The 19,561-nt window shown below is 57.3% G+C and overlaps 1 protein-coding gene across 1 annotated transcript in view; it reads right to left on the bottom strand.

Annotated features, from left to right (window-relative positions):
- CACNA1G (calcium voltage-gated channel subunit alpha1 G) overlaps positions 1 to 19,561 on the bottom strand; it is a 61,142-nt gene that overhangs the window by 3,677 nt on the left and 37,904 nt on the right. The window contains 17 exon segments of the mRNA XM_038756986.1: positions 265 to 422; positions 573 to 756; positions 2,397 to 2,486; positions 4,779 to 4,919; positions 5,867 to 6,175; positions 7,401 to 7,522; positions 7,664 to 7,742; positions 7,943 to 8,013; positions 8,173 to 8,306; positions 8,466 to 8,575; positions 9,312 to 9,463; positions 12,866 to 12,919; positions 16,540 to 16,732; positions 16,930 to 17,019; positions 17,690 to 17,815; positions 18,052 to 18,178; positions 18,962 to 19,146. Coding sequence (XP_038612914.1) covers positions 265 to 422; positions 573 to 756; positions 2,397 to 2,486; positions 4,779 to 4,919; positions 5,867 to 6,175; positions 7,401 to 7,522; positions 7,664 to 7,742; positions 7,943 to 8,013; positions 8,173 to 8,306; positions 8,466 to 8,575; positions 9,312 to 9,463; positions 12,866 to 12,919; positions 16,540 to 16,732; positions 16,930 to 17,019; positions 17,690 to 17,815; positions 18,052 to 18,178; positions 18,962 to 19,146 — 2,325 coding nt within the window.

Genomic DNA, 19,561 nt, shown 5'->3' with positions numbered 1-19,561 from the left:
TATGTGTGTGAGTGTGTCTGTGTGCACGTGTGCATTACATGGGTATTTGTATGTGTGTATGGTGTCTACATTTCAACGTGTCTACATGTTTTGTTCTGTTATCTGTCTCCCCCTTCTAGACTTTGAGCCCGTTGTTGGGTAGGGACCATCTCTATATTTTGCCGACTTGGACTTCCCAAGCACTTAGTACAGTGCTCTGCACACAGTAAGCGCTCAGTAAATACCATTGAATGAATGAATGGAGGTTCCGAGAGCTGAACTCACCTGCCGTCGGAGAGGCCTGTGCGTGGCCGGGGAGCGGCCCGGTGGGGGGATTTTGGGGGCGAGGCTATGGGGCTGCAGCTGCTGGAGGCGGTGGCGATCGGAAGACTGCAGTGGAAGGCTGGGGTCAACCAGCTGGGACTGGAAGGACGTGGCGGAGCCTTCTCCGGACCCGCCGGGGAGAGAGGGAGTGGGGGAGAGGTCAGCACCTTCCTGACAAGGCACGGCCCCTCCCTGCCTCTGTTTTACCACCCACCCCCCCCAACCTGGCTGAAACCCTCCCAAGATGTCCCCCGGACCCTACCACTTACCGGACTGTGATTTGGGGAATTCCTGGGTGCGCTGAGCCGGCAGGGCGCTGGGTTCTGGGGCTTGGAACATGTAGCTATCGTTGGGCAGGGAGTGGGCCCGGCCCACACCGAGCTTCCGGACACTCAGCAGGCTCTGGCCGGGGACCGGGGGTGTTGGGGAGGTGTCGGCGGGGAGGGGTTCGGCCTGCAGAGGGAGAGAGGGGGGAGAGAAGCCCACGGGGAGGGGGGTGGTCAGCCTCGACACCCAGCAGGGAGGCTGGACACCCCCCGCCTGATGAGTCAATGGACATGCAGCCTGTGGATGAGGGCGGAGGGGGAGGGCAGAGCAGAAGGAGGCTCCCAAAGACGCAGCTGGAGGTGGAGAAGCATCACCCGCCCGCCCCCCCACATTTGTACTGTCGATAAATTGCCAGCGGTGACCCTCAAAGACCTCCAGGCAGAAAGGGGTGAGCTCCGGTGGAGGCTCGGGCCCCATGTCTCTGTCTAGTTCACTTTAAGAGGCACATGGGGCCTTGAACCTTTCGAGTTCCTGAAGGACCAGAACTAGGGACCAACCCAAGCTGGGGAGCCTCTGAGAGTTGGGGGCAGGGCAGTCTGGGGACTCTCTTGGGGGAGTCATTGCCTCTTACTCTGAGGCTTCATTGGGGGTGGGCTCCCACGGCAGCCCTGGTCAGCATGAGGACCTCACTGACGCCACATCCTCTGCATCCCTGCCCGGTTAATTCGGGTGTCTTTCCCCACTCCGGGCCTTACCCATCTCGGGGACAGAGAACCTGGTTTGTGGCTATCAAACGATTGTGATTTCTCTCCCACTCGATTGTAAGCTCCTTGAAGGTGGAGACTGCACTTTTTTTGCCTCCACTGTATTCTTCTAAGCATTCAGTACAGCCCTCTGCATCCAGTAGGCACCCGATACACAGTAGGTGCCCAATCAATACCAATAACACAAAGCCATCCACACTTGCTGACCATTAAAGGAGGATAAACACATGGCTCAGTGGTTACATAAGTCCAGTGGCCAGTAACTTCAGCGAGGGTGAATTTGCCTCTCATATCCTCACTGGCCAGGGCACAGGATCAGAAGTCGGCTCACTACATCTTCATCCCCCTGCTCCAAAACCGTTTCTCTTTACCTTCCTTGGGCCTGGCTCTGGATTCATTTGCCCCCTCTCAAAGCCCCTAGGCTGCTCTCCCTGCCTCCCCCCACCTCACGAAGTCATGAACTAAGATGGCCCGTTCCCCCGGCTTGAGATGGCGTGGATGGCGGCTAATAGAGAATTTATCAACAACACCAAAGGGCAGAAGGGGTGGAGTAGAGTAAGTGGGCAGTCACTGGGGAGGCGGCAGGAAGGTGGACAGTCCCCAGGGAGGTTGATGGAGAGTGGGGAGCTGACGCCGAAAGAAGACCCGGCCTCAGCAGAAAAGTGCCATCTACATAGCAGCTAGAAGATGTCATGTTTCCAGGGAGAGATGGCAGCCCCAGAGCCCCAAATACCGGCCGCTTTCCACCCCCTCCAAAAGACCTGCTCTTGCCCCAGTGGCCCAGCACTCTGGGTGGGTGGGGAAGCTGCAGGACTGGCGTGTCCAGCCAGTGTTGCCAGGGCCGGACTTTTCTCCACCACCCCTCCCTGCCCACCCCCAAACCGGAGTTGGGGGGACCTTGGGCTCAAGGCAGGTTCACCGAAGAGCGTGTCCCATGGCCCACAAGTGGTTCAAAGGGATGAGAGGAGGAAGGAGGTGCCCACCGGCCCCCCTCCCCCGGCCCGGTATTTTGAGCCCTGCAGCGGGTCCGGGGGTTGGGGGGGTGGGGCGCACACTGTGTACATTGTCACCCGCCAGAGCTAGGGCCCAGGACTGCTCAGACAGAATATCTGACGTCAAAGACAGAGCCTCCATCTCAGCCAGACAAGGGATCTAGACAGGGGGAGACAGAGGATTAACGATCAGAGTCCGGGACAGAACCCTCTTTTTTTCTGTAAAAAAAACCCAAACAAAATACAAAAAACCCAAGCACCCAGCCCCCCACCTCACCCCACCACCCGCCCTCCCACCCACCTCCAGCCCCCCTCAGCCCCTCGGTGTTTGGGATTGAAGGAGGATCGGAGAAGCAACCGCACTGGACAGCCTGAGTGAGTCCAGGAAACCCACAAAATCTGCACAAAACACTAAAATTCCTTTGTGTTTCTTATTGGAAGGAAAGCAGGGGAGAGAGGGAAGAGGAGAAGGAAGGGCAGGCCTTGAGACCGACACAAAAGCTGTTTCTGAAAGGGGAGTTGCTCATTCTTCCCAGGCAGAGGCTTTACGCTGTAAGCTGTTGAGAGCAGGGACAGAGTCTCCTAATTTTATTGTATGTTCCAAAGCACCGTGGAACACCATAGAGAAGCAGCGTGGCTCAGTGGAAAGAGCACAGGCTTTGAAGTCAGAGGTCATGGGTTCAAATCCAAGCTCTGCCAATGGTCAGCTGTGTGACTTTGGGCAAGTCACTTAACTTCTCTGTGCTTCAGTTACCTCATCTGTAAAATGGGGATTAAGACTGTGAGCCCCCCGTGGGACAACATGATCACCCTGTAACATCCCTAGCGCTTAGAACAGTGCTTAGCACATAGTAAGCACTTAATAAATACCATTATTATTATTATTATTATTATTATTATTTAAAGTTCCCTGAACATATCAGGCCACTACAGACTTCAACACACAATAAGCACTCAGTATAGCCCCCTGCACAGAATGGGCACGGTACAACACCCTGCATACTATGGGTCCCAAGTACAGCATCCTGCACATCGTAAGTACCGAGTGGCACACAGTAGGTGCCCAATACAGCGCTCTGCTTACAGTAGACACCCAGTATAGTATCTTGTGCCCTGATGGTGATGATAAGACGACCCCAACCATGCAGTTCCTTTCATCATCTTTCACTGCTCTACTTCTATCTTCACCCACAGGACTCCCCAGTTCACTGGGATGCAGACATGCACATACGTGACACATGCCTGCATCCTCACATGTCCAATAGCTTAGGGGGTCTACCTAGGGGGAAGAGTTTAAATGGTGAGGGGAAGATCTGGGGGCTGCCGGGGGCAAACCCCTCATACACCGGGAAACCACTGGGGTGGGGAGAGATGGGGCCAGAGGCCAGCTTAGAGCCTGTCCCTTTATAAAGGCTGTAAATGGTCTAGGGAAGCAGCATGGCCTAGTGGATAGAGCATAGTCCTGGGAGTCGGAAGGCTCTGGGTTCTAATCCCAGCTCCGCCACCTGTCTGTTTGTGACCTTGGGTGAGTCACTTAACTTCTCTGTGCCTCAGTTACCTCATCGGTAAAATGGGGATTAAGACTGTGAGCCACACATGGGACAGGGATTGTGTCCAACACGATTTGCTGTAATAATAATAATAATAATGATGGTATTTGTTAAGCATGATGGTATTTGTTAAGCGCTTACTATGTGCAAAGCACTGTTCTCAGCGCTGGGGAAGTTACAAGGCGATCAGGTTGTCCCACTGGGGGCTCACAGTTTTTAATCCCCATTTTACAGATGAGGTAACTGAGGCACAGAGAAGGTTAAGTGACTTACCCAAAGTCACACAGCTGACAGTTGGCGGAGCTGGGATTTGAACCCAAGACCTCTCACCCCAAAGCCCGTGCTCTTTCTATTGAGCCACGCTACTTCTCATCGTGTATCCACCCCACTGCTTACAACAGTGCTTGGGACATAGGAAGGGCTTAACAAATACCACTATTATTATTATTGATGTCTAACTCAGGGCCTGCAACCCTACCCCATCTGCCCAGCCTGGACACTGGGGCTGGAGAGATAAAGGCAAGGACAATTCCAGCTTCAAACCCAGGTCCGTCTTACACGACTCCTCCTGAAGTCCCGAGGGGAGCCAGCCCACCTCCCTGCTGGGTACACCACCATCCAATGCACTCCCACCCGCTTCCCTCTGTGTCTCATCCATCACTCCCTCAGTCTAGAGAACTCCCGGATGGGTTTTCCAGACTCAACTGGGGGGCTGGAAACAAGAAGAAGGCAGGGGGTTTCCAGGTTAGAAGCCCCCAACTCCCCCACCCTTCCCTTCTCCCCAAAATGTGCAGGTCTAGGTCAGACCATGCGGCGGTGGACCTGGGCCCTGGAAGATCTCGCCCGTGTCCGTGGGCCCACGTCAGGGGCTGAGGCCCAGCCAGAAAGGGGGAAAAATTAACCTGTTCCTCAGAGCTGCACCTATGGGAAGCCGCGAGGGCATAGTGAGGGCACACAGAGTCGGACAGGCTGTCCATCTGCTTCAGCTCTCCTTCCAGAGAGCCCTGGATCAGCAGCGAGATGGTGTCAAACAGGTGCCTTTCCTGGGAGAGGCGCCGGGCAGCGACGGTGGACGCGGCCCAGGAGGACAGAGAGAGCGCCATGTCAGGGATGGAGAGGCAGAGAGAAAACAGGATTTTCAGAAAGAACAGTGGTACAGGAGAGTGGAGGGGGTGTGGGAAGGGGATGGGGGGATAACGGAGAGGGGGAAAAGAGTCTCCAGGAGAATCCCAGTAGGAAAGGACGGTTCCCCCAGGGCTCCCGCAGCCCTGAGCCTGGAGACCCATCTGCAAAGGAGAGAGAAGGAAGGGGCTGGGTGCCCCGCTGCCAGGGCTTTGAGCTAGGGCAGTGTAAGCTGCAGCTGTACCAATGGGCACCCCCACCACCCGGCTATTCCAGGGCAGATTCTGCACCTTGGCTACCCCTGGCCACAGACACCCTCGTCAGCCTGGAGCCAAGCCCTGAGGCAGAGGGATTCCCCAGAGGTGAGTTTCCCTGGACCTCTCTAAAATAATGGATAGCGAGGTCTAGTGGAAAGAGACCGGATCTTGAAGTCGGGAGACCTGGGTTCTAGTCCCAACCCTGTCCTGTGTGACTTTGGCCAAGTCATGGGACTTCTCTGGGCCTGTTTCCCCTACCTGTAAAATGGAGATAAGGTGTCTTTCCCTCTTAGGCTGTGAACCCCACCAGGACATCAGAACAGCGTCTGTTCTGATCTGATCATCCTTCATCTGCTCCAGTGCTGAGCACAGTAAGTACTTAATCGGTACCACTACCAGTATCAATTCCAACAGAGTTAGCAATTGCTGGGGGAGATGGTGTCTCCTCAAGGCTTTTCCCGAACTAACCTGGGCCTTTTTTTGGGCGAGGGAGGAAGGTGTTCTGAAACCCACCAGGCTGTTCCACCTCCCCCTCTCCACATGGCCATGCCAGAGGGAACTCTTCTCTGTTATCTTTTTGGCCCCATCCCCACCGGGCACGGAGGACCCACCTTGACCGGAGCTGGGTGAGGCAACCCCCTGTGGCTGCCCGGGCTGTCCCTGGCTTCCCCCACCGGCCAGGGAAACGGATCGCCCGTGGGAGGCAGGGGGCTGACTGTCTTCATCTCCAGCTCCAGCTCAGCCTCCAGTTCAGCCTCCTCCTTGGCCTGCTTGTTGCTCTCCTCCAGGTGTTTCATCAGCACCGCAATTACCACATTGACCAGGACAAACTGGGCGGTCAGCACGAAGGAGACAAAGTAGATGGGGGAGATGACCGTGTTGTAGCAGGTGGACTCCTGGTCGCAGTCTCGCAGGGTATCCTGGGGTGGGGGAGGGAATGGTTATGGCTTCTGGGAGAAGGAAGGCAAGGGAGGGGTCCCCAGGGAATGAACAAATGAGAGAAAAGACACATACACACACACACACACACACACACACACACACACACACACACACACACACACACACACACACACCCACCCTTAGTTGAACGTAAGCTTTGTCAGGGAAATAGAAGCACCCACTGGAGCAGGAAGCAGTATTTTCTGGTGATGCTAGAGAAGCAGCGTAGCTCAGTGAAAAGAGCATGGCTTGGGAGCCAGAGGTCATGGTTCGAATCCCTGCTCCGCCACTTGTCAGCTGTGTGACCTTGGGCAAGCCACTTAACTTCTCTGGGCCTCAGTTCCCTCATCTGGAAAATGGGGGTTAAGACTGTGAGCCCCACGTGGGACAACCTGATTACTTTGTATCCTCCAAGCGCTTTGCACATAGTAAGTGCTTACATCATTATTATTATTATTATTATTATCATACCGTTCACTCTTTCTTGGTAACTTTGATGTCTTAGAGGAGCTACGGGCTGACCTGACTCCAGTCAACTGCTAGATCTCTCTCCTCCCTACTCACTCTTGAAGATGTGGTGTTATTTTATTTTATTTTGTTAGTATGTTTGGTTTTGTTCTCTGTCTCCCCCTTTTAGACTGTGAGCCCACTGTTGGGTAGGGACTGTCTCTATATGTTGCCAATTTGTACTTCCCAAGTGCTTAGTACAGTGCTCTGCACATAGTAAGTGCTCAATAAATACGATTGATGATGATGTGGTGGGAGGGGAGTCAGGAGTGACCGTCCAGGGCAGTCAAGACAGAAGCAGTTTGGCTCAATTGTTGACTTCTCAGCCAAAGATGGGCAGCAGTACAGACATGCAAGAAATTCTGCCTCATTGGCCCCCTCGTCTTTTTTGCCCACAAGAGTGGCTCGACTCCCTAGGCTTATAGTCATCCCGCTTTCCACGCACTTGCTCAGAAGCTGACTCATCTTTAGTATTTACTGGGGCCTCATCTGTGTAGGGCACTGCAGGTGGCCCCCAGTGCAGGCGGAGCATTGAATCGGGTCTCTATCGGGCGCAGAGTGAGACTCGGGGTGCTTGAGAACGTATAAAAAGAATAAAAGACAAGGCACCGGTCCTCAGAGATCAAGGCTGGGGTTGGGGGAACATCTGAGGGTCAGGGTTGGGGGGCAGGGTGATCCGGGCTTCGGGACACTCACCTTCATGATCCCGTTCCAGTTGTCCCCGGTGGAGACGCGGAAGAGCGTGAGGAAAGCCATGCCGAAGTTCCTGAAGGTGGCATGGCGACCCAGGCCCTCGCACAGGTGGGTGTCATCACACTCTGTGGGGGCGACGGGAAGGAACCGTCCTTAGCGGCCCTGCCCTGGCCTCCCCCCCCACCCGCCCCGGCCCCAGGGGGACCAGGAGGGACGAGCCCCTCCCCCGGCACCCTCCCCGTCCCTGTCCCCCAGGGGTGACTTACCCAGATCGCCAAACAGTTCCACCCCCAGAGCTGCAAATATGAAAAACAACAACATGAAGAGAAGGCCCAGGTTCCCCACCTGGAAAAGAAGAAGAGAAACGGGAGCGGCCGTGGGTCTCCCGCTCCGGACCCGCTGCGTCGGCCGGCGGTAGGTAGCCCCGCAGCCCGGCGCCCGCGACGGCCCAGGCCCCTGGGGCAGGGGCAGTTTGGAGCCAGAGATACCCTGGCCCCCCAACCCCAGTCCCTCAGCGGACCCCCGCCTCCCTCCGCCACGGGTACCTGAGGCAGCGCCTGCATCACCGTGTCCAGCAGGGCCCTCATCCCCACCGCCATCTTCAGCAGTTTCAGGACTGTGGGAAGCAGCAGACACGGAGGGTCAACGGGGCTCGGGTGAGCTGACCCCCCACTCCTCCCTCCTGCCCCCGCTCTTCCCTTCCCTTCCTTTCTCCCTATCCGCCTCCTGCTCCGGAACATCTGTGAGTCTGTGGGCAAGACCGGGGCGGACTCACCACGGGCGATGCGGAGGACACGCATGATGCGGATGATCGTGGGGTTAATGGGCAGCGATGCGTTCACCTCGATCTCCTCCAGGGTGATGCCCATGATAGAAAGCAGGACGATGGCCAGGTCCAGCTGGTTCCACCTGGAACCAGCACCCGTGGGTCACGGGGGCCTAGGGCAACACAGGGGGCTGGACCGCCCCGCTCTGCCCCTGGCCCTGCCCAACCGAGCACCCCTGAGCCTTCGGGCTGTGTGGGCAGCGGCCCCGGCTGAGGGTCGCCTGCGGACCAGCTCCGCTCACCTGTCCTGGAAGAAGCGGCGGAAGCCGAAGGCCATCAGTTTGAAGACGGACTCGAGGACGAAGATGATGGTGAAGATGTAGTTACAGATCTTCAAGGCTTCATCCAAGACCTAGCGAGTGGGGGGCGAGGGGGATGACGCCGGGGGTTAGCGGCACTACGCCCACCTCCCATTTGCCCCCCTGCGGCTCTTTGTCTGCCAGCCCCACCCTCCCCATGGGGAATGAGGAACAGCGTTGGGTCCGCTTCACGGATGGGCAACCGAGTCACCTTCCCCCACCAGGCAGGGGCAGGGCGTGAGGTTGTAATGGTGGTGGTGGGGGGAGATACAGAGCTGGAGCCTCGTAGTCAGAGAAATATTCCACTTCTGGGACGGGTGGATGAGTCTGTGAGGGATCGGATCTACCAACTAAGTTCCCAAATGCTTAGTACAATGTTCTGCTTTGAGAAGCAGCATGACCTAATGGAGAGAGCCTGGGCATCAGAGGATGTGGGTTCTAATGATGCCTGCTCCGTCACTTGTCTATTGTATGGTCTTAGGCAAGTTACTTCACTTCTCTGTGCATCAGTTACCTCAACTGTAAAATGGATATTAAAACTATAAGCCCTATGTCCAACTTAATTGCTCTGAGCCTACCCCACTGCTTATTACAGTGTCTGGCACATAATAAGCACTTAACAAGTACCACTGGAAAAAAAATGGAGCTCTCAATCAATGCCATTGATTGACTGAGGAGTGAAGGAAGAATGAAGAGCGGGGGGCAGGGGGGATGGAAGAGGAAGGAAAGAGGAGCCGGAGGAGAGGAAGGGGAAAGCTCGCTCAGTCAGGTCAGCCCGGTGACGCATACCTTAGGTTGCTGGTAGTGCTCCATGGCCATGGTGATGACGTTGAGGCCGATGACGCCGGTGATGAAGAGGTCCAGGTAGTGGCTGGTGCAGAGCTGGTGGACGAGGAGCCGGAAGCGGGAGTAGTCGGAGTAATAGGGCTTGCACTGCGCTTCTGCGGAGGTGGGGGAGGGCAGAGCAGAGCTCGCATCAGGCCACCTCCCCGGGCTCCCTCCCCAGGCCCCCGGGTCCGCTCACTCCTTCCGGACCCCGGCTCCGCCGCGGAGCATGCCGGCTTCATTCGCCCCCCACCAAACTGTCCTGCATGGAGGCCGGACAGCCTGTCTGCGCCGGTAGAGTCTGAACGGAAGCAGACAGCTCGGTTCCCCTCCGGACCAGACTTAGGGCGCAGCATGCACCGTACGCGATACTCGGGGCAGGATACTCGGCCCCTGATACTCGGTGAAACGGCACTCGGTACACGATACACGATGCGCAAGACAAGATGTGCAATGCACGGGCCCAGGCTTTCCACTCGACGCTCGGTTAGACATGAGGTGAGCCTCCCGGGCACAGCCAGGCAGGGGCCGAGGACTGTTTTATCCTGGAGTGACGGTCCAGTCTGTCCTCCCCATCCCCCAGCCTCCGCTCCCACCGACTTGGCCCTCTCTCAGACTACGCCAAAATGAGGACCTGAGTCGAAACGTGGGGAGCGGTTCAGGCCGTGCCACAAAGAGGGAGTGATCCGGGGCCAATGGGGCCACCCGGTTTCCTCCGCTGCTCACCTGATCTCTAAGGAGGAAGCGCCAGGCAGAGCCAAATTCCAGCAGAGAAAAGAAAACACTAAGGCATGGCCGTGCAGACAAGGGAAGGGGGGTGGATAGGAAGGGCTGCCAGGGACCCCAGAAGCACGGAGAGGCTGGCAAGAGCTGAATAGATGACCAGGGTCATGGGTCAGCGGGACCTGGGAGTTTTGCTTAAATGGGAACGCGGGAAGGGATGGGTGGGTCCGGACGCTGACCCGAGTGTGGCCTTCTGGAGCCAGGGCCATTTCAAAGTTTCTGGGGTGGGTGCGGTTGGGTGGCTTTTTCTGGGGTCTCGGAGGTGTCCTCCCCCCTCTCACACGTGGGCCTCTGGCGGTGTCCCGACTCCGCTGACCCTAGGAGTGGGGGATCGCGGGTCCCACATTGAAACGCCGACAAGGCAAGCAGAACCAGAAAGAAGTGAAACCAGTTTGTCCATCCAAGGCCTGGTGGCGTCCTGGCCCAAACAGTCACGGAAACCGCGCGCCAGGTGGGGTTGAGTGGGGTTGGGCAGGGACGCGCTAGACCTGCCCGCCCCGGCCTGGCTCAGTAGCATCTCCTCTCCAGGCACAGGGCACGGGCAAGGACAGAAACCCACCATGGATGGGAGATTCCCAATTCAAGGGAACCATCCCAATCTTCCGGTTGACGCCCCAAGGGCCACCGCTGCCATCTTAGAGGATGGAGTCCTGGCCTGCTCCTAAGTCATGCTCCCTGTGCCCCACGGGGGCACGTGGGGGTGAATGCGGGGTTAGGGGGCTCCCGTGGTGGGAATGGGGGACTACCCCCAGCTGGGAAAGCAGAGAGGCGGGGAATCGCAAGAAACACACCCAGCACAGGGCCATTTGTCCAGCTGCTTCGACTCCTCCCTGGACTCCCGGGGCAACTGCAAATGCTGAGCTCCTCCCTGTCCCCTCAACACACCCCACTTCTCGGGCAGCAAACGTGAGGTTGCTCAGCTCCGGCCTAGGAGTTGGGGGGCTGCCTTGCCCCTCCGTGATTCCTCGGCCCTGTAGTGGCCATAGCCAAGGGACCACCACCCGGCTTCAGTGACGAGGGTGGGGAGTGCTTCTAATGTGTCCTGATCTCCGGTGCTTGCTACTCTACTCCTACTGCCCAGAACCACAGCCTGGGATGGACACGGGCCCCAGGCCACGTCTGGGTTGAGCAAACCCAGAATGTGGCTAAGGCAAGAGTTTGATGGGCAGGCAGGAAAACGTCTCTATCTGCGAGGCCTTGGAAATTATTCCTCATCTCATTCATCTCCTGGAAAGTAGCCCCCCAAGTCTCAAGAAGCAGCTGGAGGAGCACATCGAGGCGGATAAACACGTCCTCACCCATGGGGACCGTGCGGCTCTCCCACTCTGGTCTAAACAGCTGGAAATGACCGACAGTCCGGCGGAGGGAGCGTGGGAGGCTGCAGCTCTGGATGGCACCAACACACGCCAACAAGCACATCGCCGTGGGGAAGAGAGAGATTTGGGGTTCTTCCCGAGGCTCCACCCGGATGCCCAGAAGGGGCTGCATCCCACACAATGACCCACCAAATAAACAGCGGGGAGGAGTAGGACTCAAGTCCTACTGTCCTGGGGGCCCGCACGAAGCCAGGAGCCGGCAGAGACACTGACTTTGCCACAATCATCACGTGACACTGAGCACACACCACTCCAGCCCCCAAAGCCACGCATGGCCCCACCCAGCCACGGTCTTCATGCGTCCACAATAGGGTGAAGGATAAAACGATAAAGGGGTAGAGAAAAGGAGGGAGAGAAGAGGGGAAAAGACAGAGAAGAAGGGAGAAGAGAGGGAAGAGAAGAGGAAAGGGGAGGGAAGGGAAAGGAAGAGAAGAGGGGAGGGAAGAGAAAAGGAGAGGGGAGAGAAGAGGGGAGGGAAGAGAAAAGGAGAGGGAAGAAAAGAAGGGAGGGAAGAGAAAAGAAGGGAGAGGAGAGGGAAGAAGAGAGGAGAGGGTAGAAGAGGGGGGAAAATGGGGGAGAAGATAGAGGGAGGGAGGGAAAGAGTGGAGATGAGAGGGGTGATATGGAATCAGATCTTCCACTCATGAGAATCAGAGCCTGGGTTCTCACAGAGGGTGTGAAGGTGGGAAAGAGCGGATGCAGAGAATGGGGGAAAAAGGAGACGGTCACCCTGGAAGGGGCAAGGGGGTGCCTCTGCCCCCCTGGCTACCGACTTTCCCCACAGGGGTAAAGTATCTCTCAAGACCCCACAGGTTCTTCCTGGTTGTTTGCAGCGTGCGCGCGCGCTTATGTGCCTATAAACGAACCCCCTAAGTATCCAGTTCCTTTTTTTGTTTCTTTTAAACAAATCTTCCTCTCGGTTGCCCGCTCGCTCCCTGGATCAGTCTCCCAGGGCCCGAGCGACCGAAGAGATCGGAAGGGCACGAGGACCCTCCCCAGAAGGGCGAGTGCCTCCCCATGAGAAGCCAGTCGGGCCCACTGGAGCGGATGTGCCCCAGATTCTTGCAAGGATGCCCTGGTCCTCCAGGGGGTCGGGGAAGGGGGGCAGGAGGATGGGGGGCAGAGGATTGGATTTCCATCGCGGTTATGGAATGAAGATAAATCCATGTTCTGATGGGAAAATGGGGTGGGGAGTCAAGGAGGAGGGAGAGGTGCCTAGGCCGTGGACATCCCGTGAGAGGAATGCGGGTGCAATGAAGGGGGCGGGAAGGGACACACCCACACGGGGTTTAGTGGGACGGTCACTGCAGGCACAGTGAGGGTTAGTTATGCCGCCCGAGCCCCTCCCCAACACAGTACCTGGCCCTGCGCCGGCCAAGCCATCCGGAACTAGTGCATGGTCCAGCATTAGATCTAAAAGAACGAAATGACAGGAATCACCGGGCAGGACACAGCGACCCCCTCACCTGACCCCTGACCACCAGCTGTGAAGAATAACAATAACAGTGGTGTCTGTGAAGCGCTTTCTACGCGCTGTTCTAAATGCTGGGGTAGATACAAGATAATCGGACTGGGCACAGTTCCTGGCCCACGTGGGGCTTACGGTCTTAGTCCCCATTTTACAGATGAGGTAGTTGAGGCACAGAGAAGTGAAGTGACTTGCCCAGAGTCACATAGCAGATATGTGGCAGAGCAGGGATTAGAACCCACATCCTCCGACTCCCAAGCCCGTGCTCTTTTCACTAGGCCACGCTGTTCCTCGAAAAGAGTTAGCCTGGGGCTGACCGCTGGTCCAGGAGCCGCGGTCTGCTGATGGCCTCTTTCAGGGATCAAGGGGTTTAGGTCCTGAGAGCAGCCCTGGACTCCCAGAAGCTCCAGGAGAGGGGCAGTGATTATCTTTAAAATATGTATTATAAAATTATTGATACTAATGTCTGTTTCCCCCTCTAGACCAAGTTCTCTACGGGCCGGGAACGCGCCTGCTTACTCTAAGATACTGTACTCGCCCAAGCGCTTAGTATAGTTCTATAGAGAAGCAGTATAGTGTAGTCGATAGAGCATGGGCCAAAGTCAGAAGGTCACGGGTTCAAACCCCAGCTCCGCCAATTGGCAGCTGTGTGACTTTGGGCAAGTCACTTCACTGCTCTGGGCCTCAGTGACCTCATCTGGAAAATGGGGGTTAAGACCGTGAGCCCTATGAGGGACAGGGACTGCGTCCAACCCAATTTGCTTGTATCCAGCCCAGCGCTTAGTACATGCTTGGCACATAGTAAGCGCTTAACAAGTACCCTAATTATTATTATTAGATTGTAAGCTCGATCTCCTAGTCTGTAAGCTTGTTGTGGACATTGTACTCTCCCAAGCGCTTAGTACAATGCTCTGCACACAGTCAGTGCTCAAAAAATACGACTGAACGAAAGAATGGAAGTTCTCTGTACATAGCGTCAATACCATCGATTGATTGACAAGTGGCTATTTGAGTCAACCCCTGGGGTGTCAACGGCTTAACCTATTCGCAAGGCTTCTCCCTGGCCCACTGGTGGCCCGAAAGAGTTAATCCCTTTCTTCCGGCAAAACGGGATCCCTCGGTCCCCAAGATCTTGGGGTAGGGATTCTGAAAGAAGCCCCAACGCCAGCGGGGAAGTCAATGGGAAAGCCCGTTCAGTGGGTTCAGGAGAAATAAAGAGGCATCGCAGTCTGTATCCCACCCCGTGCGTAGGGGCGGCCCAGCCGGCATGGGCCTCACTGCCCGTCCAGACCCCTCTGGTCTGGGGCCGTGCAGCTATACCTCTGGTGCCCCTGACCCCCAAACCGCTTCCCGCCCCATTTCCCTCCCCCGCATCTCCATCCAGACAGCTGGCCTTTTGCTGAGACTCGCTCCCCACCCCCAGACTCAGCCCTAGCCCAGGAGCTGGCTGTCAGTGTGTAGTGGGGATATCACAGCTATAATCTACCCGATAAATTACAATTGGAAATCATCTCCACTGGGCTAGAGGAGAAGAGGAGTTCCCGCCTCCTGGGAATCGCCTGTCCTCGGAGATCTGCTGGGAGGGGGCGGGAGGCTGGTCACTGCCGGGGGGGCGGGATGGCAGTCCCGCAGGGCAAATCATAGGGGAGAGGCGAGACAGCACCTTGGAAAAGTGCATTTTCCTACTTCTGCCAGTCAGACCCCAAGCTGGCCTGGTTGGAGACTCTCTCGGGATTACATAACAACACCTCAGAGCATCAGGAAGCAATGTATTGCCCTCCCCCAGAACGCCTCCCACCACCCTCAATCCCTCACACCCCCTCCCCTCCCGAGGGACGAGAGGCAGAGCTGGAGAAAAGTGGAGCGGGGAGGGGGAGAGGCAGGAGGAAGCGCTCTCCTTCTCCCAGATTCCCTTTCCAGGGATGTCACCACATCCGAACGCCTTGGGAGTCATGGGCAGAAGGAGCGAAGTCTCCCCTCCCCGTCGCGGAATCCAAGTCACATCTCAGAAAGAGGCTCCGCTCTGAGCTCCCGAAATGAAAAGCCCGAGTCTCTGGAGGCGGGGTGGGCGGGAGGGAGGGAGGGAGGAAAGGAAGGGGACGGACAGAGAGACAGACAGGGGGAAGACAGAGAGACACATACAGAGGCAGAGACACACACACAGACACAGAGCGCACCAAGAAACCACCTGAACCATCCAGTGACACGGAGAACTGGAAGTCAGCAGCACTGGAACAAGGAGATGGGGTGGAGGATACACGAAGGTGGGAGCAAAGGAAGAAAGCTGGGGAGACACAGGTACAGGGGGAGACAGAAAACGTGCAAGATGAAGCAACCGCCTTTGATCTCTGACCCCAAGCAAGCGCCTCTGACCCCTTCGGCAGGACCAAACTAAAACCACTGATGACCAAGCGGTCAGCTTTTCTAGGACTGGATGGCAGAGCAGGGTGGTGTGTTGGGGGTTCTGGCGGGGGAAGGGGCGGAGTTAACAATGGTTTTAGATTGTAATTCCTCGGGGGCCAGGATCATATCTATTATTCTTACTGTACGCTCCAAAACACCGAGTTAAGTGTTGAATATGTAGCAAACGGCCGGTCCAGAGCTCTGCAAACGGCAGAGGCCCGGTCCAGCGGTCTGCCCGCAGCAGGCACCCAATCTAGCGTTCTACACACAGCGGGAGCCCAGTTCAGATCACACAGCAAGCGTCCAGGGTAGAGCACCCAGAAGGTGTCCTGACCAACACCCTGCACTCCAAAGAGGCCCAGTCCCGTGCTCTGTACACAGCAGGCTCCCATTCCAGCATCACGCACACAACAAGGGCCCTGTCCAGAGCCCTTCGGCATACGGCAGCGGGTATGCCCAGTCGAGAACTGTGCATAGAGCGGAGCCCTACTTCAGTGCTCGGCACACGGCGGGAGCCCATTCTAGCATTACGCACGCAGCAGGGGCCTAGTCCGGAGAACACAGCAGGCGCAAAGTACGGGGCTCAGTGCACAGTGGGAGCTCAAAAATCCTGATCGACGAATGGCAAAGCAGTTAAGGTCTGGGCTAAACTGGGCGGATCCCCTCCCACCTGCCCTCGCGGAGGGTCCCGAGACCCATCTCCGTTCCTCAAACAAAAGCAGGCACCCTGGGCGAGCAGGAGGAGGGGCAAACCTTGTCCACCTCCCTGCTGCTCACCAGTTATTCACAGAGCGTCACGATAGCTCCCTCGGCAAGGCCGCGATCGACCAATTGGCCCTCACTTGTTCGTCCTCAAGCGAGGGAGCTCTGGCCAGAGCCGGGCGACTGCGGCCCCGGGGCCATCTGGGAGCAAAGTTACAGGGTGGCCTTCACAGCCGAAACCATGCAGCCCGACAATCCGGGGAAGACGGGCGCCTGAGCAGGACCGATGCCCTTCATGCAGATTCTGCAGCTGGACATGCCAGGCGGGTGGGTGGGCGACGGGGGGCAGGGAGGAGGAGGGGCGGCCCCGCCCCTGACCAGAGCCAAGGCCGCTGTCAAGATCAAGCAGGGCTCAGAAAGATGTGGAAAGACTACCGACCAGCCATCTGCTTCTCCTTACTCCTTCTCTTTTTCTCCAGCCTCCTCAACCGCTTCTCCTCGCGCCTCCGGGCCTCCTCTTCCTCCTGGTGCTGGCGACACTTGTGGAAGTTCTCCACCACCACGCCCACGAACATGTTCAGCACGAAGAAGGCCACGATGAGCAGGAAGGAGATGAAATAGAGCAGCATCCAAGGGTTGTAGTTCATGACTGGCTGGAAGTTGGGGGTGGAGGGGAAGGACAAGGATACTTTCGGTCAGGCTAACCCTACCCTAGATTTGATCCCCAAAGCCTGGTTTCTTTTCGGCTCAGGGACAGGCTCAGGCTTTGGCTGTGCTGGGGGGTAAAACTCAAATATCGGGGAGGAAGGGGAAATAAAAAAACAACGGGAGGGGAGATTTGGCCGCCCACCTGCTGGTCAACACCCACGGCGTCCAGACCATCGTACATGATATCCACCCAGCCGTCTTTGGAGGCCAGGACGAACAGAGACATCAAGGCCTGGGGACACAGCAAGGGTGGAGCGTGGGGACACGTTGTCAGGCCTCTCCAGGCTTCCACTCTTGCTCCATCCCCAATCAGCTATATCTCCACTCTGTGCCCCTAGAGAATGCTGGGGTCAGCCCAGCATCGGCCGCGGCCCCTTCCTGGGCAAGCCACCCTCCCGACACCCTGAACTGGTCCTGGCCCCCAGCCCGTTTCCCCAGGGAATGGTCTAGACCACCCAGAATCAGCAGCGGGGGCTCCCTCCTCCAGGCACCATGGGGTTGGGTATGGTAATAATAATAATAATGATAGTATTTGTTAAGCGCTTCCTATGTGCAAAGCATGTTCTAAGCGCTGGGGGGTGGGATACAAGGTGATCAGGTTGTCCCACGTGGGGCTCACAGTCTTAATCCCCATTTTCCAGGTGAGGGAACAGAGGCCCAGAGAAGTGAAGTGACTGGCCCAAAGTCACACAGCTGATAATTGGCGGAGCCGGGATTTGAACGCATGACCTCTGACTCCAAAGCCCGGGCTCTTTCCACTGAGCCACGCTGCTTCTCTAGAGTAAGGGACAGGCGGGCATGTCAGGCCTTGCATCCAGGTGGATGGTTCCCTCCCTGTCTCTCCCACTCATACTCTCCGAGCGTCTCCGCGCTCGGAGAAGCTGTGGGTCCTGCGGCCCCACCTGCCCGAGGTTGTCGAAGTTATACTTGTGTCGGACCCATCGGTAACTGGCCTCGGCACAGTCGGACTTGTTGGTGATGTTCCTCGTGTCCTCGCCCTGGCACACAAAGAACTTCCCCTTGAAGAGCTGGAAGGGGAGAGCGGAGGAGGGAGCAGAGGAGAGAGCACGGCGAGGAAGCGGAGAGGGGAGAAGCAGCAGCTGTGAGAACTTGCAAGGAGCAGCCCGAGTTACTGCACCTTATCATTTAAACGGGACACGGAGGAGGGGAAAGGGGGGAAAGTACGGGGAAAGGGGAGGAAGGATCCCCGGCCCCCACCTCCCAGTATCCACCCTGAACCCCCGGTCCCGGGCCCCGCACCTACCTGCACCCCGAGAATGCCGAAGATGATGAAGAAAGCGCAGCAGATGACCACTATGTTTCCGATTGGCTTTAGCGAGGACATTAGCGTCTCCACTACCAGCTTCAGGCCTTGGGCACGGCTAATGACCCTGAGGGGATGTGGGTGCGTGGGGAGGAGGGAAAAGACCATGATGGTGGGGGGGAGGCCCAGCGCCCCTCATCACAAAGGGGTGCAGGCTGCTGGGACCCCAGGCCCCCCAGGACCGCATACAAACCGGGCCCCCAGCAGTCCCCAGGGGATTCGCCCTGCCTTTCTCTAATAGGAGTTAAAACTCTCCATGCTCGGAGCCTGGTCTCTCCTTTCCCATCTCCTTTTCCCTTTCTTCTTCCCCAACTCCCCATTCTCCCTCTGCCACCCAGTTTTCAGGGGTTCAGCACAGAGCACCTCCTGCCGACCGACAGTGTTCCCCTCCCCCCAAAATCTTCACTTTCCAGCCGCCCCCCACCCAGCCAAAGTGGCCTTGAATCCTTTTGGCATTGTGGGGCCCTCGGTTGGACTGGTGGCTGACTGGAATGGGAAAACTGGATCGGGGAAATCCGCTTAATCCTGCTGGAGCACTCCCGTTCTGCTGCCTCAGTGTCCCCTGAAACTGAGGCACCGCTACCACCCCCAACCATCTCACTATGTCTCTCCTTCACCCGAGAAGGGGAAGGGTGGAAGAAGATAGAGAGGGAAGAATCGTGGCTCTCCAGGCGCCCCCCTCAACGTCCACCACCACTCGTGATCGGTAACTCATTTGGGCCGTGGAAACAGAGGGGCGGCGGGGTCAAAATGCCCTTAAGAGGTGGTGTGGCTCCGTCTCCTCCCCAGGCTGAACTCCCTGAAGGCCTGGCTCAGCCGGGGGGCGATCTCAGAGCTGTGGGGCGGGCACCTGAGTGGCCGGAGGGTCCGCAGCAACCGTAGCACACGCAGCATTCCCAGGATCTTGGTGCCGCTATCCGAGACCAGGGACACCAGGATATCGATGACCGAGATGAGCACCAAGACACCGTCCAGCACGTTCCAGCTACTCTTGAGGTAGGCTCGTTCCCCAAAGCACCAGCCCAGAGCCACCACCTGCAACCCGGGGGACAGGGTGGACGGGGCCCGGCTCAGCCCAGCGCCCCCGGCCCTCAGCCCCAACCCCCTCTCTGCCCAAAGGCTGAGGGAGAGAAATCCCAGCCTCCCTGCCCTACACTTCTTCCCAAGTCCGGGGTCCTCAATTCAGTTTCGGCCTCCCCCTCCCCAAGCACATCCTGCCTATCCGGACCGAGGAGACGATCCCGGCCCTGAGACAGGAAACAGGAGAAAGGATGTGGGTTTCAGGGAAGGGGCGCTTTAAGGCCTGTGAGCATCTCATTGCCGCAATGGGGAGAGGGGTGAGCTCTTTCCCTCAGCCCTGGAGCACTGCGGATTCCCAAGCGCTGATCCAGGACAGTCCCCAAGGAGCGTGCAGTGGCAGGGCACGTATCAGAGCATTCCTCGAGGAGGT

Source organism: Tachyglossus aculeatus, chromosome 15, assembly GCF_015852505.1.
Source record: "Tachyglossus aculeatus isolate mTacAcu1 chromosome 15, mTacAcu1.pri, whole genome shotgun sequence".
Taxonomy (NCBI): domain Eukaryota; kingdom Metazoa; phylum Chordata; class Mammalia; order Monotremata; family Tachyglossidae; genus Tachyglossus; species Tachyglossus aculeatus.
The sequence above is the reverse complement of the archived record's forward strand: the minus strand, read 5'-3'. Positions and strand labels throughout refer to the sequence as shown.